Source organism: Hyperolius riggenbachi, chromosome 1, assembly GCF_040937935.1.
Source record: "Hyperolius riggenbachi isolate aHypRig1 chromosome 1, aHypRig1.pri, whole genome shotgun sequence".
NCBI lineage: Eukaryota > Metazoa > Chordata > Amphibia > Anura > Hyperoliidae > Hyperolius > Hyperolius riggenbachi.
In genome coordinates this window covers 530,624,977-530,651,232 of record NC_090646.1, presented here as the reverse complement: position 1 = coordinate 530,651,232, position 26,256 = coordinate 530,624,977, and the positions used below count along the sequence as shown (strand labels likewise).

The window sequence follows — 26,256 nt, the reverse complement described above, 5'->3', positions numbered from 1 at the left end:
ACAATGGCTTTCTTCTTGCCACTCTTCCATAAAGGCCATCTTTGTGCAGTGCACGACTAATAGTTGTCATATGGACAGATTCCCCCACCTGAGCTGTAGATCTCTGCAGTTCGTCCAGAGTCACCATGGGCCTCTTGACTGCATTTCTGATCAGCGCTCTCCTTGTTCGGCCTGTGAGTTTAGGTGGACGGCCTTGTCTTGGTAGGCTAAGGCTTACAGTTGTGCCATACTCCTTCAATTTCTGAATAATCTCTTGAACAGTGCTCCATGGGATGTTCAAGGCTTTGGAAATCTTTTTGTAGCCTAAACCTGCTTTAAATTTCTCAATAGCTTTATCCCTGGCCTGTCTGGTGTGTTCTTTGGACTTCATGGTGTTGTTGCTCCCAATATTCTCTTAGACAACCTCTGAGGCCGTCACAGAGCAGCTGTATTTGTACTGACCTTAGATTACACACAGGTGCACTCTATTTAGTCATTAGCACTCATCAGGCAATGTCTATGGGCAACTGAGTGCACTCAGACCAAAGGGAGCTGAATAATTATGCACACCCCACTTTGCAGTTATTTATTTGTAAAAAATGTTTGGAATCATGTATGATTTTCGCTCCACTTCTCACGTGTACACCACTTTGTATTGGTCTTTCATGTGGAATTCCAATAAAATTGATTCATGTTTGTGGCAGGAATATGACAAAATGTGGAAAACTTCAAGGGGGCCGAATACTTTTGCAACCCACTGCATAATAGGAACAGATAAGAACTGTATAATAAACCATGTAAATCTCTGCTGGTTCTTGTAGCCCCATGCAGGCTGAATAATGTCGACTGGCCAACTTTAGACCTTTCAGCACTGTATTAGTTATAACTAGTGCACTGCTGAAAGGTCTACAGTCAGCCCAATATCAGCCTGTGAGTCGGCCCAGTGTCACCCACCATTAATGCAAGGCCGTGCAATGTGGGTGCTATTCATTAATATTGCAAGGCAGTGGAAATGTAGGGGCTATTCATTATAAATGTAAGGCTGTGTCAATTTTGGGGGCTAATCATTATCAAAATTCCAAGGAAATGCAAGTTTGTTCTTTGCATTAAATGTGTGTATTGTTATATTTCTATTTTAATGTAAAATATCATTTTTGGTCATGATATAAGATTATTACTATTATATCAGGTTTTATTTAAAGAGAAACCATGACCAAGGATTGAACTTTATCCCAATCAGTAGCTGATACTCCCTTTCCCATGAGAAAGCTTTACCTTTTCTCAAACGGATCATCAGGGGGCTCTGTATGGCTGACATTCATGGTGAAACCCCTCCCACAGTGTTATGTCAGGATCATGGCACTGACATCACACTGTGGGAGCCTCGTTCGCACTGTGGGAAATAACAGCTGTTTTCAACTGCCAAAAAAGCTAGCAGCAGCTACTTCCACTGACATCACCTGCCAGCAGTAAAAATGTCACCATATGGTAAATGTCAGAATGTAAATCAGGGAGAGGAAAAATTTTACAATTGGCAAACATTGACTAAATAACTTATAAATAATTATTGTAAAAATTAAGCACCTTTTTTCATTACGTTATTTTCACTGGAGTTCCTCTTTAATGTCAGTAGCTAGTTTAAACCGACTCCTAAATACATGGTCCTTAAAAGAAATGTGGCTCTCAAAAGAAATCTTATTCATTGTATTGCTGATCTTTGACTCTTTTGAAGAACGAGTTTGCAGACCACTGCACTAAGACAAATAGTATGCTTTATCAAAGTTAACACGCCTTATCAGAGTAGCATAGCAAACTTATGCCTGCTAATTGGCAATGACGAGAGCTCCACTCGTCCTTGTGATGATCCGCTCAGCTGGCTGCACAGGCAGACAGCTGTTTGTCCATTCCTCTAGTCTGTGGGATGCAGGTCTCTGGAACAGAGACCTGTCTTTCCATTGCAAGTTTCTGGTCTGTTCTCTTGCTGGGGAATTTGCATACATTCGTTATGCAAATCCCCTACCTGCCTTCTTTGATGACTGGCACTATAAGAGCTTTATGTTTCCCAGAAGGCTTTGCTGGTCATTTCCTTTCCATGGTCTGTTCCTAATGGACACTGCTGGAGTGTCAGCCATTGCTATCTAGTATAGTTAATTCCTGGGGGTTGCTTTAGGCTCCCCTTCTAGCCCAGTCAGGTTGTATTATCTGTATTGCCTGTTCTGTCTTGTCTTGCCTGTTGCCATTATCCTGTCCCAAAGGTGGTCGACAGGAAATGGTTCTGATCTCTGTTCTTGGAGTATAGCTGGTGCAGCGGTTGCTACCAGCTATCTCTTCTGTTCTGTCTCCTGGGATTGCGCTAGCTACTTTTTGCTAGCACTGGGGATCCTTCTGTTCTGTCTTCTGGGATCGCGCTAGCTACTTTTCGCTAGCGCTGGGTATCCTTCTGTTCTGCTACTCAGTACCTGGATCGCGCTAGCCACTTTTCGCTAGTGCTGTGGATCCTATCTCTCGCTTGTCCCTGTTTTCGTTTGTCTGTCTTGTCTGCTACGCTTGCTGGAGGCTCGGTGAGGTAACCGTTAAGCAAGCGCTCGCGTCCTCTGTTTCATGTTTGTCTGTCGATGGTTAGTTAGGCGTGCTTGTCTCTATTGTGCTTATCACGTGGAGACCGCGCATAACCGCGTGCACTGTTGCGAAGGAGTGCGGTGTTCGCGGTTAGCTAGCGTTTGTTATTTTCCGTATCTCCTTATTGTATTATTTGCTGTGCCTTTGCTACCCTCGTATTCTATTCTGATCTGCCTTGTGTCACGTCTGGTGATCGCACCTCTCGCGATCGCGTTCCTATTTCATATCTGCTGTTGTGTGTGCGCGGTCGCGGGGTGGCGACTGGATTGGCGCACACACATACAACCTGTCCCTTTGCTCAATCTCATTCGCAATCGCCTCTCTTGCGATTGCGTTCTGCGCTTCGTACAATTCCTGTCTGGCACTTGTGGAGGTACAGAGGATTGGTTCCTCTGCACTCCCCAGCGCCATCTGCCGACAGGAATTTCCCTCTACAGGTGCGTAGCACCTTTTGCTGGGTGCCTGCAAATATACGTTTGTGGAGGATTTCCGCTGTGTCAGCGCACGCGTTGTGCGCTGATCACGGAGAAAGTTCCACAATCGTTACAGTCCTGCCCTGAGCCCCTGCGGGTTCGTAGCACTTGCTATACTACTCTGATAAGGCATGTTAACTTTGATAAGGCATGGTACCTTTGCTAAGGCATGCTATTTGTCTTAGTGAATCAAGCCCAAAGTATTTTATTTATTATCTATTGATTTCTCTTACTTACTTAATTACATATTCCTAACAAGTTTAGTGTGATATAAAAGAGTCTCCAACAGGGCCGCCATCAGAAATTTTGGGGCCCCTCACACATCATCAGGCCTGCCCCCCCTCCCTGGACCCACCCACTGGTTGCTGGGCCCGCCCACTAGCCACCCCACCCCCGGCGAAAAATGTGCATGACTCCAACACTGAAGAAAGCGGTATGCATAGCATGATGCGGCAAAAAGTGGGTGTGACCATGACATGTTGGAGGTGGAGCCAAATGCAAGCAAAATACAGGTAGTCCCCGGTTAACAAATGAGATAGGGACTTGTAGGTCTGTTCTTTTCCTTTATCCGTTCTCTTTTGTCCCCTCTTTTCTTCCTGTGCCTCTTTTGTCCCCCTCTGTCTTACCTCAGTTTGTGCCTCTTTTGTGTCTCTCTGTGTGACCTCATGTTCCTGTCTCATCTCTTTTTTCCCTGTGCCTCTTTTGTCTGTCTCTGTTCCACCTGTGCCTCTTTTATCTCCCTGTGTTACCTCTGGTCCCCTTCTGTCTCAGCTCTTCCCCCTGCCCTAGCCAGGTATAGGTTCCCCCTATTATAGGTATCCAGGCATAGGTGCCCCCAGTATAGGTAGCCAGATATAGATTCCCTCAGTGTAAGTAGCCAGCTATAGGTGGTACCCCAGTATAGGTAGCCTGGTGTAGAAGCCCCCAGTATAGGTAGCCTGGTATAGCTGGTGCCCCAGTATAGGCCAGCAAGATACAGACGCCCCCAGTATATAGGTATTCAACTATAGGTGGTGCCCCAGTATAGGTAGCCTGGTATAGTTGCCCCAGCCAGTATAGGTAGCCTGGTATGGGTGGTGCACTAGTATAGGTTAGCCAGGTACAGGTGCCCCCAGTATTGGTAGCAAGCTATAGGCACCCCAGTATAAGTAGACAAGTATAGGTGGTGCCCCGGTATAGGTAGCCAGGTACAGGTGGTGCCCTCAGTATAGGTAGCTAAGTATAGGTGGTGCCCCAGTATGGGTAGTCAGGCATAGGTGGTGCCCCAGTATAGGTAGCTAGGTATAGGTGGTTCCAGCCCAGCATAGGTAGCCAGGTATAGTTGGTGGCCCAGTATAGGTAGCCTGTAGCCAGATATAGGTGGTGCCTCAGTATAGAAAGTCCGCTGTAGCAGGCTCACTCATCTGCTCCCCACATTCAAGCACTGATGTCACTCTTCTCTCAGTGCTGGGTAGTGAGCCACAGGCCCGCAGCCAGCACATACGGCCCTTCCAGCACTTTGGGGGGCCCAGGGCCCCCAGAAGCCCTGGGCCCCTCACTGCAGTGTCAGTTGTCCCCCCCCCCCCCCCCCCTGATGGCTGCTCTGGTCTCCAACTATATACCTCAGTAAGTGCCCAGAAAGACTTAGGGCTTGATTTGTGCTGTTAGCACGGCCGTTTTAGCGTGAATTTTTGTATTTACGCGCGATTGCAAATTTTCGCGTGAAATTAACCGTTTCGTGCGCAAACGCAAATTTTCTTGCGAAATCTTTATCATTTTGCGCAAAAAATCGCGTTTGCGCACGAAAAAGATAACGATTTCATGCGAAAATTTGCATTTGTGCGAAACCGTTTAATTGCGTGCGAAAATTCACGATCGCGCGCAAACGCGAAAACGGCCGTGCTAACAGTTAGCACTCTTTTGTGAATCAAGCCCTTACTGTCTCTATCACATTTTTACACACACTCTCATACAAGTAGTACTCCCTACTAACACAATACTGACAATGACCTGAAGTCTTCTGCTTACTTACCCTTTGCTTTTAAAATAATCCTTTAAAAAGTACTTATACCAGATAAGCATGATTCACTCATCTGCTTTAAAGGACTGTAGTGAGAGAGATATGGAGGCTGCCATATTTATTTCCTTATAAACAATACCAGTTGCCTGGCTGTCCTGCTGATCCTTTGCCTCTAATACATTTAGCCGCAGACCCTGAAAAAGCATGCAGCAGATCACGTGTTTCTGACATTATTGTCAGATCTGATAAGATTAGCTGCATGCCATGTTTGAAGGTTTCGGCCATGTTGCGTTGTATACAGTCAATGAAAGTATGCTTCACTTTTACCGTTTAACAGTAATGCACTTTATGCAGTGTGTTACCATGCCGCAAGCCATTATACTGAATGCACTCACCACACTGTAAACATCCCATTGCATGCACTGCAATGCGGTAAGCCAGGTTTCAAAGCGGCAGTTACACCTCACCGCAATGCACTACTGTGAACGGGGTCTAAATTAACCTGATTACTGTTTTGTTTCAACCTGACTGCCTGAGCTAAGCTAAGCAATTTGTCCACTTACACGTGCTCCAGTGTTATTTACACTACATAGGATTTGGCTTCAAAGCAGTATGCAGATAAAGTCCCTGATGCCATAACCAAAGCTTCATACTTGTGGTAAATGACATCCGGCCCCGATGGACATTTGATGCCTTCTTATGCTTCTGTAGGAGTTCTCCTAGACATGACCATCACTACTTGTTTGTACAGCTGCCCCTGGAGGTCAGATCAACACATAAATCTGGATCTTTAAAGAGAAACTCCGACCAAGAATTGAACTTTATCCCAATCAGTAGCTGATACCCCCTTTTACATGAGAAATCCATTCCTTTTCACAAACAGACCATCAGGGGGCGCTGTATGGGTGATATTGTTGTGAAACCCCTCCCACAAAGAAATTCGGAGTACGTACTCTTGGTAGTTTCCTGTCTGTGAACCCTGTTGCATTGTGGGAAATAGCTTTTTACAGCTGTTTCCAACTGCCAAAACAACAAGCAGCAGCTACATCACTTGCCAGCAGTAAAAATGTCACCATGTGATAAATATCAGAATATAAATCAGGGATTTAAAATATTTTACAATGGGCAAACACTGACTAAATCATTTATACATAATTATTGTAAAAATGAAGCACTTTTTTATTACATTATTTTCACTGGAGTTCCTCTTTAAGCAAAAGGGAAGGGTGAGCACATTTCCCCCCTTAAAAAAAATTGTAAAATGTAAAATATGTGCAAACATAGACAAATAAAAAGTATGTTTTTTTCCAGGGTAAAATGAGCCATAAATTACTTTTCTCCTATGTTGCTGTCACTTACAGTAGGTAGTAGAAATCTGACAGAAGCAGCAGGTTTAGGACTAGTCCATCTCTTCATAGGGGGTTCTCAGCAAGGCTTTTATTCTCTATAAAGATATTCCCTAAAAAGGATTAAACAATGATGCTGGCAAGCTTCCCTGCTCACTACACAGTTTTCCAGCAGTTGGACAGAGCAACTGCCATTTACTAAGTGCTTTTGAAAATAAATAAATCCCTGAAAATCCCCCATGAAGAGATGGACTAGTCCAAAACCTGTCGCTTCTGTCAGAATTCTACTACCTACTGTAAGTGACAGCAACATAGGAGAAAAGTAAATTATGGCTTATTTTATTCTGGAAATTTTTTTTCCAGAATAAATTTATATATATTACCTTCTTATTTATATATTACCTTGCTTGGATGCTCCTTACACAGTGCACAGCCCCTGGGTGGTAGGTGCACACACTCCCCTTTTCAATATTGCAACCATAATCTGTCTGAAGAAAAAACACAAGATTTATTTATTTATTTTTTATTTTAGATAACATTATAAACATTCTTGCTATATATAAAAAAAATAGAAATATTGCCATTTACTCTGCAGGTCGCATTGCTAGGTTCAATTAACAGGTGTCCAAGTAGAGAACACCATGATAAGATTGGGAAAATATTAACAATAGCAGAGCATGACCTACTTTTAGGGCCAGTTTCCACTAGAAGCTAAATAGATCAGCAGGGCTGCCAGGCAACTGGTACTGCTTAAAAGGAAATGACTACAGTTGTCCTTTAACAGTATGGCCATAAGTCTATCCTATTTCACAAACTTGAAACAGTTGAAGTGTTGACAGCAAAATTACACTCCTACTTATCATTCAATATCCAAATCCCCTTACATAAAAAGTGATAAAATTTGTTCTAACATTTTATGTAATTCTTACACTGCAAGGATGGGTCATTTTCTCAATGAAAGTGAATTTTTCATAAACAGAGCACAAGACTTGCTCCTTATAATTTTAACTTGAATATTTTGAATGTTCAGCCCTCATTCACAGTGGTAAAAACATGCAAAAGAGAGAGCGCTCTGAGTAGCAGTACAATTTAGGGCTGGAACCCACTAGAGCAATTTTCTGAGCGTTTAGGGAGCGCTTCAAACCGCCAGCGATTTACCTAAACGCTCAGCTAATGTTAATGGATAAGCCAAATTCCACTGGAGCGATTTGGTACTCACAATCGCTCCAGTGGAATTTCACCAAATCGCAAACTCAGGACATGCAGCATTTTTTAGCGTTAGCGTCAAGCGTTAGCATTTCTGCAAAGTAAAGTATATAAACGCTGGCATAATCGCTCGTCAAAACCTACACAGAGCGATTTTGCTAGCATTTTTACATTACTGCACACTGTAACAAAATGAAAATTAATCAAAGGACCAGTCAGATTTAAAATGCTAATCGCTACACAACCGCTGGCAAATTAATTACACTTTTTAGAATCGGTCCCGAAAACGCTCATGAAATCGGTCCCTGGTCCTTAAAGGGACAAACGCTGTCAGAGGCTGTGTCATACGAACAGCCATTTCTTAACAGATGAGACCTGTCTTTGGCAGGGTGGAAGCTTTAGGCCTGGAACTCACTACAAAACGCTACCACTAATCACAATAGCTAGTGTTTTGTATGAGCGGATTGTAAGCGATGTCATGAGCTCCAACTCCATGCAGGGAATCCGGAGGGCCACCAGGGGACCACACTCTCAGTCCGAGCACTTCCAGGGAGACTGCAGGCTGACCAGGCGTCAAATCCCGGCGCATGCTCACCTCACGATGTTGCAGAGGAGGGAGCGGCGTCTATGTATCATCGGTTACGTACACTAATATGGAACTGAGCAATGTCGTGCGGCTGCCAAACACAACTGCAGCGGCTGACCATTGATGTAAAAGATAGTAGTAAGATAGTGAGGTATAAAACGGGGCTTATTTATTAATATAAAACAACTCGTTTCTCAGATAAAATGTTTTCTGTTTCATCGGGCAAGATGTATACTAACCTGATGAAACAGAGAACGTTCTCTCTGAGAAACGCGTTGTTTAGTGCAGGGGTTCTCAACACGTGGTTCGCGTACCCCAGGGGGTTCGCGAGACCACAGTCAGGGGTACGGAGCACAGCTGTGCTGGCTTACTAATATCCACTTGTGTGGTTTGCCAGCCTCGCTCAGCATGCAAACCACGCCGATGTGCTGTCTCCTGCTCTCCGTAGCAGACATGCGTATAAATCACCACTTCCTCAGACTGTGCTTCTATGGAGCTGCTCCCCCAGCATAGAGTAAGTTCAGGTCCGTTCCGCAGTATGAACAGAGTGCTGTGAATCAGTCTCCAGCGTGTTGCTGCACAAGGAGTTTATTTTTGTGTCGTAGCTGGGCTACTGCAGCCATCCCGGTGTAGTGCCGAGTTGTCCTACTTTGTCGAAATGTACTACCTGGTCTAATCTGGTAGCGTCAATCGATTAGTCAAGGTGTCTAAATATGCAATTTTATCGGTATGTGCTGCTACCGGTCTGCCTAACTTACTCACCCTTCTCCCCTCGTAACCCTAACTCTACCCCCTCTCCTATCCTAACACTAACCCTCCCATCTGTTCTCCTAACACTAACCTCCCTTTTCTACTCCTAACACTAACCTACAACCTCTCCTAACCTGCTTCTATGGGACGCTTAGTAGTAGTTAGTATCGACAAGCCGGCGGAAGGATATCAGGCAAACTGAGCTCAAGTGCTGGTGCACATGCCCAGATCGGATTTCAGCATGTCTCGATAGGAAGCATAAATCGGCATTACACCGGCTATAGACTTTCTTTCTCATTGGAATGCAAGGAGTCTGTGAGGGGGAGGCAGAGAGGCATGTCACAGCCCACAGATCTGTCTCTATAATAGCAAGAAGTACTGCTATCTCTACAATAGATAAGAGGAAGGATTAATGCTGGGGGTGAACTCCATGTGAAGGAGGAACAAGCCCAGGATCCAGCCACTGGGCAGAGCATGTATCTCGCCACGCACAGTTTCATTCATTACTGCAGCACCTGCACTCTAAGCACTGTATTGGAAACGGCTGCAGCATGCAAAGTATTAGGGGGAAGCTTAAAGTAGTTCTGTGGTGGGGTTAAATAAACACAAACCGAAACTTACCTGGGGCTTCTATCGCCCCCCTGCAGCTGTAATGTCCCACGCCATCCTCCTACAATCCTCAATTCCCCGCCACTGGTCCCGGTCTAATATTAGTCCAACCAGACGAATAGCGCTCGCTCCCAAGTCATTGGGAGCTTACTGCTCAGGTGCAGTACAAAGTTTTCTTGTACTGCGCCTGCGCAGTAAGCTCTCGACGACACGCGAGCACCCACACAGCAGAAGTCTAGTTAGATGCGTAATTAGACCGCAACCGTCGGCGGGGAATGGAAGATGGTAGGAGGACAGCGTGGGACATTTCAGCTGCAGGGGGCTGATAGAAGCCCCAGGTGTCAGATTTTTTTTTTTTTACCCCCTCCACAGAGGAGCACAAGCTCAGCACGCTATGCTGCGGTAGTGCAGCTTAGCGTGCTCTGGTTACTTATGCTGCCTCATCAAAAAGCTTTAGGATAATAATTGGAGGGTTTTGAGACAGACGACCCAAAAACAAGGGATTTTTTATAAAATTATCAAAAGGTTTTTATTAAACACAGTGAGTAGATAAATTTTGCAAAGCATATAAGAAAAAAAGAGAAAAAAAAAAAAAAAAAAAGGGAAAGAAAAAGAATAGCCAGGTGGCCACCCCACTCACTCCTCGCACACTCAAGCACACATAACCCCTATCACTTCAATTGTAATGGACTACTGGGAAAGAATAATGCATACATTTGTCATGACATCATAGTAAAAAGGACATGGTTCTTTCTCCAGGTGAAAAAGCGGCCGTAGTAGGTCAGAATGAGGGGGATGCCAGGTTAGTAATCAAGCACATGAAAACTCAGTATACAGGAGTTAGGATGCAGGGTTGCTCCAAGCAGGGTTCAGCGTTAGCAGGATTCGAAGGTGTTTAGGCAACAGCATAAACCACAGTACTTGACAAGCAGAATCAGACCCCAAAGATGAGCAATAGCTGTTAAATGCAAGCCAGGGGTGTGCAAAGCGAAATGAAGCAGTTCAAGGTTGGTATGCTATAAGGCTGCAGAAAGCTGTATGAAATAACTTGTATGGCCCAAAAGAGATTGTCCATGACAACAGGGGCTTCAAGCTCAGGCCCCAAACATATACAATGCCGCTATGCTGGTTATAAATTACCCACTCCTGCGTCCTGGATGTCTCCTGTAATCCAGCCAAACGTGGCTATCACCCAAGCAAAGATAGTTCGTGATTCATGATGCGCTGTTCCGCATGCTGACCTGGACCAGTATGATGAAGCGGGGGGGTCATGTAGATGAGGTGCACCAGTTTGTATGCTGCAATCCGCAGTGGAGGAGAGGGGAGGCACCTGGCGTCTATCAGAACACCACGCCGGGAGAACCCGACATGTTTCGCTGGCAAGCGGCCAGCTTTCTCAAGGGAGGCGTGGTTAGCTGTCCTCACTCCTAGCTCAGTACTTTAAATAGAGCCGTTCCGGATTCGTCATATGACGCAGCGCGCCACAAGACCCCGCCCACCGAGTGCGCACCAGTCTGCCGCCGAGAACAAAAAGTCACCCGGAGGCAGAACAATGGGCACAGAGGGTAGGCGGAGACCCTGATCCCACCCCTAGACCTCCACCACGTGGAACGCAGGAAGACCACAGTCACCCGCGCATCCAAAGCGTGAGGGAAGGGGGGAGGACCATTGGAGCGCAAACTTCAGACCCGGATGTGGTATGTTGTCACCGGCACCGCAATTATTGTTATCGCGGCTGCCAGCACATCTTACTCTTATATAGGTAAATAGCAAGAAAAGAACAAAAAAAAAACGAAAAACAAAAGAAGAAGAAAAAAAAAAATGGGCTATACTTGGACTGCCATAGCACCAAACACCCGCACAGAAAGCCACACACCATATTTATATAATTGAAGGTGTAAGAATATTTACACCCTGAAACAGCCCAAGACATAGCTGTTGTATTCTGAAAGCTGGGGGAAAAAAAAGGGTTGGTAAGAACCCCCAAACTAGAGTGTGGAAATGATAATGACATAAAAATCAAAATCACACGGGAGAGGAAAATGGGAGGCATGTAAATATCACACACGTACAAACATGTGTGTGCAGCGGGACACCCCAGCGACCTACGATGGAGAAGAGGGCACCACAGACTAATTAAACTGGTAAGAATGATGAAAACCCAAAGGACTCATTCAGGCCAGGCGGGACCGTGGCCTGCATGTCGTAGATCCATCTTGCCTCTCTCTGCAACAGAAGGCAATCAAAATTGCCCCCCCCTTATGTTGCTATGTATGCGGTCCAGACCGATAAAACGGATCTGGTCAGTTCGACCGCCGTGGACGGATTTGAAATGCCGAGCTACCGGAGTCATTACAGACAGGTCCTTTTTCTTCTTGCTCCGGATACTGGTGATATGTTCACCAATCCTGGAGCGTAGTTCACGCTTAGTTTTACCTATGTAAAATGCCCCACAGGGACACATAAGTAAATAGACCACTAATGTGGTTTCACAATTGACAAAATGTGTCAAGGACCAATTTCTGCCGTCCGGCAGCTCGACATCCCTACCCACTCCCATGTAACGGCAGATCGAACAGCCACCGCATGTATATGTACCTGTTAAGCGACAGTGTTTTGAACTGGGGCCAGAGCCACAAAAATGGCTGTTCACTAAATGATCCCTTAGGGAGGGCGCTCTACGAAAGGTCAGAGAAGGTCTGGGGGGTAAGAACTGTGCCAAAGAGGGGTCGTTGTGAAGAATGTGCCAATGCTTCTGCACTATATGTGTGATTTCAGAATGTTCCGCACAGAAACGTGTCAGAAATCTTGAAGTATTGGAGTGGGGCTGTCTCGGAGTGGATGGTTTGCAGATCAAGGAGTCCCTGTTACAATGACGCACCCTTTCGTATGCCCTCCTCAGGGATCTGTCGCAGTACCCCCTCTCTCTAAATCTAGAGCGAAGTCTTCCAGCCTCCTGCTGGAAAGTTCCTTCCTCAGAACAATTCCGTCGTAGACGGTAATATTGGCCAGTAGGGATGCCCCTGATGGTGTGCGAAGGGTGAAAACTATCAGCTCTTAAAAGAGAATTCGTAGCTGTACTCTTCCTGTATAGGGTTGTAGACACACCACCAGAGGCATCCACTGAAATCTGTAAGTCGAGAAAGGGGATACTGCGATCAGAAAACGCAGAGGTAAAGCGCAAGTTGCGTTCATTAATGTTGAGAATCTCAACAAAGGTATTAAGCAGGGATGTGGTACTACTATGCTGCCTCCTCTCCTTGTAACCAACGGCTGCTCCACTCCTCCCACCTTTAGCCCCGGCGGATCCAGTGGCTTTCTAGTACGTGATCCCGGCGTTTTGATTGGCACAATACACTATCTGTCACTTGATAGGCAGCAGATTGGGCCAATCAACGTGCGAGGATCACCTCCTATACATACAGCCACTGGACTCAAAGGGACTCAGTGCGGGACTAGTGGAGTGGCTGTTAGTTACAAGGAGAGGAGGGAGCGTAAGTTACCAGGGGTAATCGGCTGGAACTGAATTGCGATAGGGGGTACTTGAGTCAAAAAAGTTGAGAAACACTGGTTTAGTGTACGTAACCGATGATACATAGACGCCGCTCCTTCCTCTGCAACATCGTGAGGTGAGCGTGCGCCTGGATTTGATGCCTGGTCTGCCTGCAGCCTCCCTGGAAGTGCTTGGACTGAGAGAGTGGTCCCCTGGTGGCCCTCTGGATTCCCTGCTTGGAGTTGGATCGTGAGCCTGGTCCCTGGTCCTTAACCACTTAAGGACCAGCCTATTTTTGCCTGATCTGTGCTGCGTGGGCTCTCCAGCCCACAGCACAGATCAGATTTCAGCCAGGGCGAGCAGTCTTCCCCCCTTTTTTCCCCACTAGGGGGATGTCCTGCTGGGCGGGTCTGATCGCCGCCGGCTGTTTTGGCCTAGCGGGGGCGTTTTTCGCCCTTCCTCTGTTTCCCTCCCTCCCCTCCGTCCCCTGGGCGGCGCAGGACGGTGATCCGTCCTGCGCCACCTCTGATAGGCTTCAGCCTATCAGATGCCGGCGATCCCCGGGCCAATCAGAGGCCGATCTGCTTTACATCGCTGCTGCGCAGCAGCGCCGTATGATGTAAACAGCGGGGATTTCTTCACCACGTGTTTACATTTCGCCTGCGAGCCGCGATCGGAGGCTCGCAGGCTGTTCACGGAGACACCCTCCGTGAACTGACATGTAAAATTTCCATGCAAAACCACTAACCACCTGCCGACGCCTATCGGCGTTAGGCAGTCGTTAAGTGGTTTATAAAGGGACAAACGCTGTCAGAGGCTGCGTCATACGAACTGCCATATCTTAACAGGTGAGACCTGTCTTTGGCAGGGTGGATGCTTTTATTGTACTGCTACTCAGAGCTCTCTCTTTTTTTTGCATGTTTTTACCTTTTCTAGTGGATTTCGAGAGGTGCCTAGGAAGGATTGTCAGATCGTCTACACTCCCGATTTGTATTGATCATTCACAGTGGGACATTGCGGGGCTGTGTTATAAACTCTTATAACGCAGCTTACCACATTGCAATGCTAATCCGATTCCCAGTGCGACGTTAGCGTCGCATTGTAATGTGTAGCGTTAAGGTAACGCTTGCAGTGCATTACCTCTAAACGCACACGATACCAGGTACGGGAAAGCATACTTTTAATTACCTGTAGGCTTTACTGTGCCTACTGTATGCCATGGTAACACAGCGTTAATGTGCGTTACCACCTTTTTTGCGTTGCGTTGTAATGCTGCATTGTGACTTTAACATCGCATTACAACGCAACATCCCACTATAAATGAGGCCTGAAGTTTTTTGAAAAAAAGCTCTTGATAACGTTGCTGACAGTCATTATACTTAGCGCAGTTTATTTTTTTGTTTCTGTTACAGAATGTACACGGATATATATAGTCAGTAGATTAGTTTCTTTGGGGTTGCAGTCATCCAGTCATGAGTACAAAGTGCACTTTCTGATATATAACCGAAGATTCTCTCATGCATTCTCTGTGTAATAAATGTGATGGTTCCTGATAAGTATTATATACAAGGCCATACTAGTCAGACACTGTGCTTATTTACAATAGTCAAACAGCATGTAGTATATCACTGTAGCCAAAACCCACCAGGCCCTTTCCCAGTCAGAGGTTCTGCATTGGTGCATATGGTTTGGAGCCCAGCTCCGGCTGTAGTTTCATTTTATTTTTGAATAGAGTGGAAAGTGCTTAGAAACACTTTGTGACCATTATTGCTGTCTATGTCCCCATTGCCAAGGCTCTGCCTCAATCCGTGTCCCTGGGATGTGCATAAAGGGTTCTAGGTATAATATGGGAACTGGAGGTACTGTGGACTGAATAGGAAAGACAGCAATAAAAACTTTTTGAGGAACCCAAATTCTACCTCACACTACCAAAATAAATACGTAAATATATAAATATATCTTATATAATAATCCCCCGTCTCTGTGTCCTCATGTGTCCCTGTGTCCGTGTCAGCTGCCTGGCGCACATATGCGGGTGTGGGCGGGCTTCAGGCAGCGGTTGTGAACGGGCAGAGGGTGCACATGCGTTGGCTGGGGCCATGCACGCGTTGTGACTGTGAATGCCATGTGACAGTTGCCCAGTGCCCGTCAAAAAGCAGGCAGGCTTTTTGACTAATATATACATATAAAAAATGTATAATACATTTTTATGTTACTAATTTCGTAGGTATGGTATTAACCAGATTTTTGTCTTTATTTGATATAGAGATGGCCAATAAGTTGCAAATAATTCTCTCTTGAAAATTTAAAATGCATACTGTATGCAGCTTGGCACTAAGCCAATCAAATGTAGCAGGAAGTACATATAACTGGCATCATTCCAAGCAGTATACAATTTGCATTATATCCGCATGCAAGCCAGACCATCTCCAATCGTCAGAAACATTAAAATCACTAATTCAATTATGATATATGTTTAAAGTGCCAGCTGTTGGTTAGGCAAACTTTGTGAGTTCATGAAAGACCTCATCCTTCTCTGTCAATTAAATCTTACAGGCACAGCTAGCTGCATGTGCAGTGCCAAAAAAAACCATAAATGTTTATTTGTATTAATTTATATGGTTCTCATTAAAATATAGTGCTAAACACAGTATGTGTATGAAGCAAACTTGCACTATCATTTCATCTTCCTATATACAGTCTTCTCAGTATGGGATGAGTTTTGTCACTTGCCTCTCTGCTGCTATCAGTTGTCTATACTTACCTGGGAAACTGTTATTCTCTGGCATAAATAGATAATATATCTGATTCTGGAACAAATTAATCTGAACACCTGCTAGTAAAATAATTGCATTCATGTCAACAGAATTTACCTGGTAACAATCTAAAATTAATTTGGCATAATTAATGCTGTTCCTGCCAGAAGTCTGTATATTTGTCAGTGCCCACATTTTTTTAAGTAGAAACTTTGATAGAAAGTTTGTTTAGGAACATTTGCTGACTTGTGTTGCTTATGTGCTGTGATAACTCCAAATATGAGCTGTCCATTGGAGAGACCCTGTTCTTCAGACTACTGGGGTCCCATCTGTGTATCCTTATGAGATTTTACAATGGCCAAACACTGACTAAATAATTTACAAATGAATATTATAAAAAATAAGCAAGTTTATTTATTACATTATTTTCACTACAGTTCCTCTGTACAACAAATGTTGGAAGAGATGGCCTGGGCTGAGTCTTGGCAACTTCTTGGCATCCATTGTCTAGATATAATACAGTAGAATCCCGTTATATCAAACTCCACGGGACCAGGAAAAGTAGTTTACTAGAAGTTTACTATATCAGAATTGGTCATACATTGTATATTTATACAGGCACATTTGCTGGGATCCGAGGACTCAGTTTACTATATCCAGAGGTTTACTATATCAGTGTTTACTATAACCAGATTCTACTGTACTGTAAGTCTTCATGTCTCCTTATAATATGTGAGGTTAAGTCAGTTGCACAACCCATGTGTTATAACAACAACAATAACATTTCTATAGCGCTTTTCTCCCATATGACTCAAAGCGCTTAGGCTTTCTCAGTTTCAGTAGTTGGTAGTAGGATGAAGTATTAACACAACATAAGTTATATTTCTGCAAATGCCAAACTAAACAGGTGGGTTTTCAGTCTGGATTTAAACACGTCCAGGGATGGAGCTGTCCTGATCTGCTGAGGTAAGGAGTTCCATAATGTAGGAGCAGCATGACAGAAGGTTCTGGGACAAAAAGTTTCCAGGTGGATTCTGGGTATGACTAGATTGTTAGAACCTGTGGATCTGAGATTGCAGGGATTGCTATGCAGCTGCACCATTTCTTTCATGTATCCAGGGCCTAGATTATTCAGGGATTTAAATGTCAGTATCTTCCATTTTATAGGTAGCCAGTGAAGGGAGTGCAGGACTGGTGTTATGTGGCAGTGACGGGGTTGGTCAACAGTCTGGCAGCAGTATTCTGTATCAGCTGCATGTGTAACAAGTCCTTTTTTGGAAGGCCAGTGTAGAGAGCATTGCAGTAGTCCAGTCGGGACGTAATGAAGGCATGAACTAAGGTTGGTAGATCTTCTAGGGAGATTAGTTGATTTTCACGATGTTCTTCAGGTGGAAATAGGATGATTTCACCACAGCAGAGATATGAGTTCTGAAGTTTAAATCCCCATCAATTAGGACTCCCAGGCTACGCACTTACTCTGAGCTGTGTAGATCTGTGCCTCCTATTCGCACTGGTGAAGACTGCAAGTGAAGTTGTTTTGTTGTTATGCGCTGACCTCCAATCAGGACTTCAGTTTTATCTGCATTTAGTCTCAGCCAGTTGTGAACTGAGTGTGAACTGCAATGAAAACTGGACATAGACTATAATACAAGGACTGCATGCAGCGAGTTAGAATAACACCATCTGTTACCGTGAACAGGCCCATAGGATTGTATGGGCAGTAAGTTGACATGCAGAATTATTCTTCGACATAACTGATCACTGTGAACAGGGCCTGAAAGAAAAGTGCATTGTTTGATTCCTCTATATACTTACATGATATCGGCCGGTGTCAGCTCTGGATTGTTCTAAGGTACATGGACAGTCTACAGTTTCATTTAAGAACTGTGGCAGATCATTTTTGTCAGCATTTCTCCAATCCTCACACTTATCGGTTGCCCAGGCAGCAGGGTCATCCCTGAAGCTCTGCGATAGATGCCATGCCAAAGCATGGACTGGACTCCATATTGCATGCACGTTACTATAGGAATAGATAAACATCCTGTGTTATCTTTAGAAAAATCAACAAGGTCCATTTACGAATATTACATTTAAGTCCACCTGTTTAATCATTCTACTTTGTATCCCTCACATCTGTTTCTGGGGTTTCTGAATCAGTAGCTTCAGTGGTACTTAAAAATCTCTGCTAAAAACAGATATCTGAATATGGTCATCCATGAGGCAAACATAGGCAGTTGCATAGGGCCAGGAGAGAATCTCGGGGCCTGGTGAATGCTAACCCCACCAAATCTTACTAAAAAAGTCAGGTGATCATCAGCGGTGGGCAAAACCTGCTATATTGCCTAGGACCCCATAATCCTGTTCTGCCTGAAGTCTTTTAGATTCCCAATCCCAGCCAACAGAGCTAAGCGGCCTGTGACAGTGTAGGCTTGGCAGGGCATAGTAGGGGTCTTTTTGTAAAGTGGCCCCTATACTAGGGCGTAACTGCAGAGTACCGCCCCCCAAACCCCTCCCCCCTTTCCCCAAGGGCTCACTCAATCACAAACCTGCCTTTTGGGGAGGTTAATTTTATATTTTTCTATGAACAGGTGCTCGGGTCCCTTTAATGACCAAGTCCATTGTTCCCCTCCATTCCCCTGCCTGTAGAAGCTCCATCATTCCTGGCATTGTCGTCCCTACTTCCTTCGTCATAGACACAGAATGCATTACTTGGCTGTTGCCTAGAGATGCATCTGTACAGCATTGGGGAGTGGGGACCTTATCTGCTGAAATCTACTGAAAATCTATATGCAGTGTAAAGGCCCATACACACGTCTGATTTTTTGGAACGACGGGTCGTTTGAACTTCCCGTCGTTCAGATGTCCGCCCGCTAAATCGGGCGTGTGTACATACTGTCGTTTGCGTGATAAGACTGAGTTTGAGCGATCCGCCCGGCGGATCCGATGACCCGTCGTTCCAAAAAATCAGACGTGTGTATGGGCCTTAAGAAGGATTCTATTCCTCTCTGTTCAAATTCAGATAAGAAAGGGATCGATCTGTTTGCCACATGGATTGGCAATCTTTGGGGTTGATACACAAAGCTGCTATAATATTACTGTGCGCAGATAGCACATGGCAATATTACCATTACTACTGGCTGCAGGTTCTTGAGTAATGCGAACATTGCTACGCTGACGCTATTACTGAACCAACAATCACAGTACCTGAGTACCAGAGGTCGCACTAATAGTGTAACTTGTGAAAACCTGATGCTGGTAGTAATAGTAATATTGCTTGTGTTGTCCGCACACAGCAATTTTACTGCAGCTACAAGCATCAACCCCTATGTGTGTATGGACACATTTAGCAAGAGATACTGGCTCAATTAACTAATAAAATAGCCCATAGTCCCCAACCAATATCTGTTAGCAGTTTTATATATTGACTGATTTCTTGGCAACAACTAATTAATAACTAATATAAAGCGTATACCATATGGCTACATGTTAGAAATAGATCAGCTTTGAAGTGTGTTACCTCTCCCCAGGTTGTGTGTCATTCGCTGTGATCCTTAACATGCCCACATCCCAGTTATCAAAAGGTGATTGTGCAGGAACTGGAGTGAATGTAAAACTGCCATTATTCGGATGCGCTGAGTCCAGTGAGTAGAGATATGTCCAATCAGCTTGCCATTCCTCAGAGTATGGTTTCCCTGAAACATTAGAACAGTTAATAACCTTAACCACTTAAGGACTGCGGTCTTAAACCCCCCCTAGGGAACAAGCCATTTTTTAATAATTAGGCCACTGCAGCTTTAAGGCCTCACTGCAGGGCCGTATAAGCTAGCACACAAGTGATTCCCCCTCCCCCTTTCTGCCCACCAACAGAGCCTTCTGTTGGTGGGCTCTGATCGCTCCCAGGATGTTTGGGGTTTTTTTTGTAAATATTTATTCTATTTTTTTTTATAAATAAACCTATTTTATTATTTATGTATTTAATGCTCCATCTCTCCATCCCCCCACTAGCCAATGACAGCGATCGGCTGTCATAGGCTTCAGCCTATGACAGCGTATCACTACTGTGTGTCTCAGGGGGACAGCTGTGTCACACGGCTGTCCCCTGTACATTGCTACTGTAGATTGCAGCTCTGTACTCTGTCCCCTGTACATTGCTACTGTAGATTGCAGCTCTGTACTATGTAAATAGACGGCGGTTTCGCCATCTAACAGTCTCCTAACGGCGATCCGTCATTCAAGCGGGGATGCGCGAGCATCGGCGTGCGATCCCCTGCACTCCCCGGCCCTAGGACTGAACGCCAATTGGCGTGGAGTGGTCCTGGGGCTGCTGATGCTTTCACGCCAATCGGCGTGGTACAGTCGGCACGAAGTTAAAGGCTGTGCTTCACAGATGGGAGCAAAATGTATGCTTCTTTTACACTGCAAATTGCAATTCCAATTTCTGATCCTAATTTGTGATTTTGATTTGCGACTTTCACTGGATGCTAGCAACACAAGAAGAAAAATGCTGAAAAAAAACGCATCGGATCAAAACAAGAATCAGAATTCCATGTAAAATTGCATCAAATCGGAGATGAGTTTTTATCAGTTGCTCAACTTTCATTGACATATCTATCCCGAGGTGAGGGAAGGAGGGAGGATAGGAGTCGGGGCCCCTCGGGGGGAAAAAAAATATATATATATATAAAATACTTAATGGGCCCCTGAAGAAAACGGAACTTCAGGGGCCCTCGTGCGGCGGCACGGCCGTATGTCCGCCACTGATCAACAATGTACAGATCTTTTCACTTCCATGCAATTTAAAGGACACCTAAACTGAGAGGTATATAGAGGCTGACATGTTTGTTTCGTTTTAGGCAATGCAGATTGCCTGGCTGTCCTGCTTATCCTCAGCCTCTAATACTGTAGTTTTAGTAGTTTTAGTCATTGAACCTAAACAAGCATGAAGATTACCAGTAGGTGTTGCTGACTGAAGTCTGACTGGATTAGTTGCATGCTTGTTTCAGGTGTCCTTTAAAGAGAATTCAAGAATATATACAGGTGAAACGCTAAACATTAGAACATTGTGCAAAAGTCCAATTATTTCAGTAATTTAATTTGAAAGGCGAAACTAATACATGAAATAGGAACCCTTTGCAGGTGTTTTGGATTAATTAGCTGATTAGAGTCTGACACGTTGAGCCTAGAAAATGGAACATTTTCACAATATTCTAATGGTCTGAGATTGATATTTTGATTTTGGGGTTCTCATAAGCTGTAAGCCAGAATCATTGACATTATAACAAATAAAGGCTTAAAATACCTCACTTTGCATGTAATGAGTTTGTTTCATATATTAGTTTCACCTTTTAAGTTGAATTACTGAAATAAATAGACTTTTGCACAATATTCAAATTTTTCGAGACTTGCCAAAAGTGCAAATAGTGTGGCTGTGGCATGGCAGGTACAAAAGATGAAGCCTACAGAACTGGACCCTACCTCTTTAAAGAATATACACCCACCCTATCTGTGCCATACCCAGTGGTCACAAATGTTCTTACAATAATTCACATGTTAGATGGCATTACCTGTTTCATTATATCCCCAGACCTCTATACGGACAAGTGGAGAAGTGAGGGTTGAGGAATTCCAAATCATGGTAAGTGTACCGTTATATCCAGGCACGCCATAATATTGCCATTTTTTTGAGTCAACCAACACACTCTTTTCTATTTCTGATACCTTACTGTGATGAACTGAAAGAAAATCAACCACAAAAAAATAATGTTTTTCTTCTCAGTTCACAGAAAGACAATGTATTTCCTAGCCATTTAAAACAAATGTATCTGTTGCATGAAAAGTAAGGATATAAAAACATATAATGACATTGATTGCTGAATTATGCCTGCCTCAGGATCCTACACTGAAAAGAACAAAAACCACTGTGCTGCCATTTTGTTACGTGCAGGGAAGAGGGTGTAAACACCTAAAATGGTAGAGTAAGAAAGCTAGCTATTCTGGGAAGGATGAGCTCAGCGTGTCCCTTCAGCAGGTGATGCACAAGGTGTGCATCCATCTTAACAACTATAAAGCCTTGTACATATACAAGAACTCAATGCCATCTTGGCCAGGAAGCTAGTGTGTGTACAATTCCCCAATAGTATGCTAGATCTTTAAAAGACAGGGATGAACGATCACATTATTTCCATTATTACCATGCTCTCCAGAAGCTTCCCTAGTGTCGCTCCAACTTCCCCCCTCCCACAACCATAGAAACAGCACACGTCATTCAGCTGAAGTAGGGTGTCGTGTCTGTATAAGCTCGTGCCTTAAATACCACCTTAAATCTTCTGGGACAATCAGAAAATATTGGTGCCATAGTTTATTTCTTTAGCAGCTGCAATGGTATGTATCTGGCAGCTATAAATCATGGTAGACTAAAAAAAACATTTGAAAACAGAAGGAGCAAAACAGCCCAAAATATAGTAGATGAAGTTTAATCCTTCACAAAGATGAAAAGAAGATACCACTATTAGTGGCTGGATAGTGTCCTGGTTAAAGGACAACTATCAATAAAAAAGTAAAAAAAAAAAAAATACTCTGTATTAGGGTTCACATTACCACTAGTGCCAGGGACACTGTATTTATTACCCCAGTTCTCTCTGTGTGTTTCATAATCATCCTTCACTCCTAACATAGCTCACAAATACTCGATTAAGTTCTCCTCTCCTCGCTTGGTCGATCATTCATTTGTACACACCCCCGATTTGACGTCCAAACGACGGACGTTCAAACGGCCAAAAGACCGGTCGTTTGCAAAAGTCCGACGTGTGTACGAGCCTTAACCCTTTGAATGCTGTTCTAGTAAAAAAAAAATTCTGGTAGTATATAATATGCTGTACATAATGTTTTAGAGCAAAGAAGCATTGCTGGGTTTCAGTTCTCAGTCCGTTGCGTGAGTTCATACTAGTTTCCTTTTTCTCTATTTAAACTTTCAGTGAGTAAAAGTTCACTACACAGTTTTCTGTCCCTTGCCAGAGTCAGAGCTATCCTTTCTCAGTGAAAGTTTGCGACATGCATACATACATACTGTATATATATATATATATATATATATATATATATATATATATATATATATATATATATATATGCTAAATCTACATATTCCATGAAGGTAAGCTTTCCAAACGAGAAACTGCAAACTGTGTTCCAATATAAGGTAAGTATTCTGATGATTTGTCACGGGTCACGCTAAAAGGCTAATCAATTCCACTAAATGTTGTAATCCACAGGGAAATACGAAGAAGGGAATCTCTGACGCTAATAGTTCTCTTCCTCTGGGGTGTGACTTTAACTGTTTCCTCTTCTTAGGTTAATTATCCTTTACTTCCAGAACAACGGTAGATTCACTTATATGGCTTTCTCCTTATATCCTATGACCTTAAAGGTGGCCAGTAACGATCCAATTTCTAGGGAAAAATCGTTTCGAGCGATCAGATAATTCTGATCGGCAGAAAAATCGTTCACTACACCATCAATGAACCAATCTTTGCTTGCTATCTTCCACAACCAACTAGAAAATCCAAATTTTGGTTTGACTAAAATCCAATCGGACGACTATTTTTATAATCGTTCGTAATCGATTGTGCCCATCAATGGAGATTATTTACAAGCAATCCGATCAGAATTTCTGATCGCTCGAACGATTTTTCGCTAGAAATTGGACCATTAGTGGCCACCTTAAGATTATACTAGTAATAATGAATAAATAAATACAAATTCTGGTCTCTTTCTACCTGGCTACAGTATAATAAATAATAAAATTTCACTCGCAAAACACACACAGACCCACACACACACAGAGACCCACACACACACACAGACCCACACACACAGACACACACACAGACACACATACACAGACCCACACACACACAGACCCACACACACACACACACACACACACACACCAGCAAGAGCTGTGTAAATGCTGACAGTGGTTACAGGCCAGAGACAGAGAGCAATGGAATAAGCCCTGGCCACAAGGATTGCAAGGTATCCTATACAGGACTTACCAGATAGCCAGGTTCCAGATGGTGCCAAGCTCTGTACTTCATCAAGTATCAACTCAAATGTGACACGGCCAGTCTGAAGCAGCAGCGGAGAAATGCAGTGAGCAGTTCCATTATTATCAATATATCCCTGAGAATCGGTTTCCTTGTTAAACCTGTGGACAGAAAAATATGTTTATTCATTTTAACTGGCGACCAGGAACACATTATCATTATTACGGCCAAGGACTTATAGTTTACCCATTCCTGCATTTAGTATTTATATAGCGCCAGCATCTTCTGCAGTGCTATACAGAGTATATTGTCTTAGCTGTCCCTCAGAGGGGCTCACAATCTAATCCCTACCATAGTCATATGTCCATGTATGTATTGTGTAGTACATAGGATTAACTACACGATGCCCGCGTCATGCCGATGGGCGTGACCGCGGCGGCAGCCCTAGGACCGCCTAACGCCAATTAGCGTCAAGTCCTGGAGCTGCCTGCAGCTGATGCCTATGAGAGGTGGGGAGCAGTGCCTATCGCCATCTATTGGCGATTAAGACAGCACAGGGAGGGAGAGGGAGGACGGAGGGAGGAGAAATCCTCCCTTTCCTCACCAAAAAAAAAAGAAAGCAGCAGTGATCAATTACCTCCAGCATAGTGTCCTATTAAGTACCCTAAAAGGAGAAAAAAATGATTTGTGTGCCGAGTTGCAGGGCTGCGCAGCACCCTGACCAAGCTGCACAGCCCTGTAATCTAAAAAATGGCCTGGTCGATAAGGACTGCAGTGCTAACCCCCCCCCCCCTAAGTGGTTAACTTTCTGAATTACCTGGCTGACTGGGTTTGTAAAGCTGGCATCCTGTTCTAAGGTTAAATACTGCTTGGTTGGACTGAACAGAAGAGTATGAGTTGTTTAACCCACCCCCTGCCCCCTTGTATCCTATCACAGAAGGTATTCAGTGAAGATCTGGCAGTTTTCTACCATCAACACAGAACTGATCTTGCCCACATTCTCTCTGCCTCACAGGAGGGAGCAGCAGTACGTGTGAGGTCAGGTGATGGCTTTGTGTCGAAAGAGAACCTGCCACTCTGCTGGCAGCTCCAAATTGTGGCCACAGATTTTTGAGTCGTGTCTGACTTTTCCAAAGGGTTTTTCTATGGAGCAGCTGCATCAAACATAAAAATAGTGTGTGTGTAATGGCATAGACTGCTATTCACCTTTACTGACAATCAGAATCCCCATGTGGGTGCACTAGAGCTTTAATTCCTTCCCTGCGCTACAGGGAATTTGTATGATTTTTTTTTTATTTGAAGCTCCTTTTGATTGAATTTGAATTAGGCGTTTGAGATCTTTTTAGGCTATTAAATAGTAAATGAATAGCAGCTATACTGAAAGTTGCCGCTAGAAGACTATTCACTCTTACTTTCATTTCACATAGCTATGGGTGGGCAAAGGGGGACACGTGTCCCCGGGCGCAGCACTGTAAGGGGGCGCAGAGCATGGGCACAGCACCCCCAAGTGAGTGAGAGGCAGCTCGCTGGCTGCCCGAATTGCCCCTGCTTCTCTCCCTCCCTCTGCAGAGGAGTGCAGAAGTGTTAGCAGCAGAACAAGGCGGACCCATTTGGCTAACTATAGGGGGTACATCTGGCTATGTAAACAAGGGGAATGGAGGCACATCTGGCTATCTAAAGGGGGCACATCTGGCTATCTAAACAGCATTTGTACATTTGGCTCTACGCATGACCATGACCACATTCTGATGCATGGCCATGCCCAATTTGTCCAGAAGGGGGCGCAAAAACTGTCTTTGTCCCCAGGTGCTGAAAAGAATAGCAACACCTCTGTGCATTTGGCATTCTTCAAGTGGGTCTATTACAGGCTGTGTGTTACCACCTGGGCGGTATGGACGAGCTCAGCTCGTCCATCACCGCCGGAGGCTGCCGCTCAGGCCCTGCTGGGCCGATTTGCGCCAAATAAAGAGCAGCATACGCAGCCGGCACTTTGCCAGCCGCGTGTGCTGCCCGATCGCCACCGCTCTGCGGCGATTCGCCGCGAGCAGCGGCGAAAGAGGGTCCCCCCAGCCGCCTGAGCCCTGCGCAGCCGGAACAAAAAGTTCCGGCCAGCGCTAAGGGCTGGATCGGAGGCGTCTGACGTCAGGACGTCGGCTGACGTCCATGACGTCACTCCGCTCGTCGCTATGGCGACGGTGTAAGCAAAACAAGGAAGGCCGCTCATTGCGGCCTTCCTTGTTTATTCTGGGCGCCGGAGGCGATCGGAAGAACGCCTCCGGAGCGCCCTCTAGTGGGCTTTCATGCAGCCAACTTTTAGTTGGCTGCATGAAATAGTTTTTTTTTAATTTAAAAAAAACCCTCCCGCAGCCTCCCTGGCGATCTTATCAGAACGCCA

At 44.6% G+C, this 26,256-nt stretch overlaps 1 protein-coding gene across 6 annotated transcripts in view; it reads right to left on the bottom strand.

Annotated features, from left to right (window-relative positions):
* Positions 1–26,256, bottom strand: part of SUSD2 (sushi domain containing 2) — a 314,471-nt gene that overhangs the window by 177,890 nt on the left and 110,325 nt on the right. For all 6 annotated transcript variants that reach the window (XM_068246340.1, XM_068246356.1, XM_068246346.1 and 3 more), the window contains exons 3-7: positions 23,871–24,022; positions 21,381–21,548; positions 19,334–19,508; positions 17,632–17,836; positions 6,819–6,904 (exon numbers count right to left, since the gene is read on the bottom strand). In XM_068246340.1, coding sequence (XP_068102441.1) covers positions 6,819–6,904; positions 17,632–17,836; positions 19,334–19,508; positions 21,381–21,548; positions 23,871–24,022 — 786 coding nt within the window. The remainder of the gene's footprint in view (positions 1–6,818; positions 6,905–17,631; positions 17,837–19,333; positions 19,509–21,380; positions 21,549–23,870; positions 24,023–26,256) is intronic.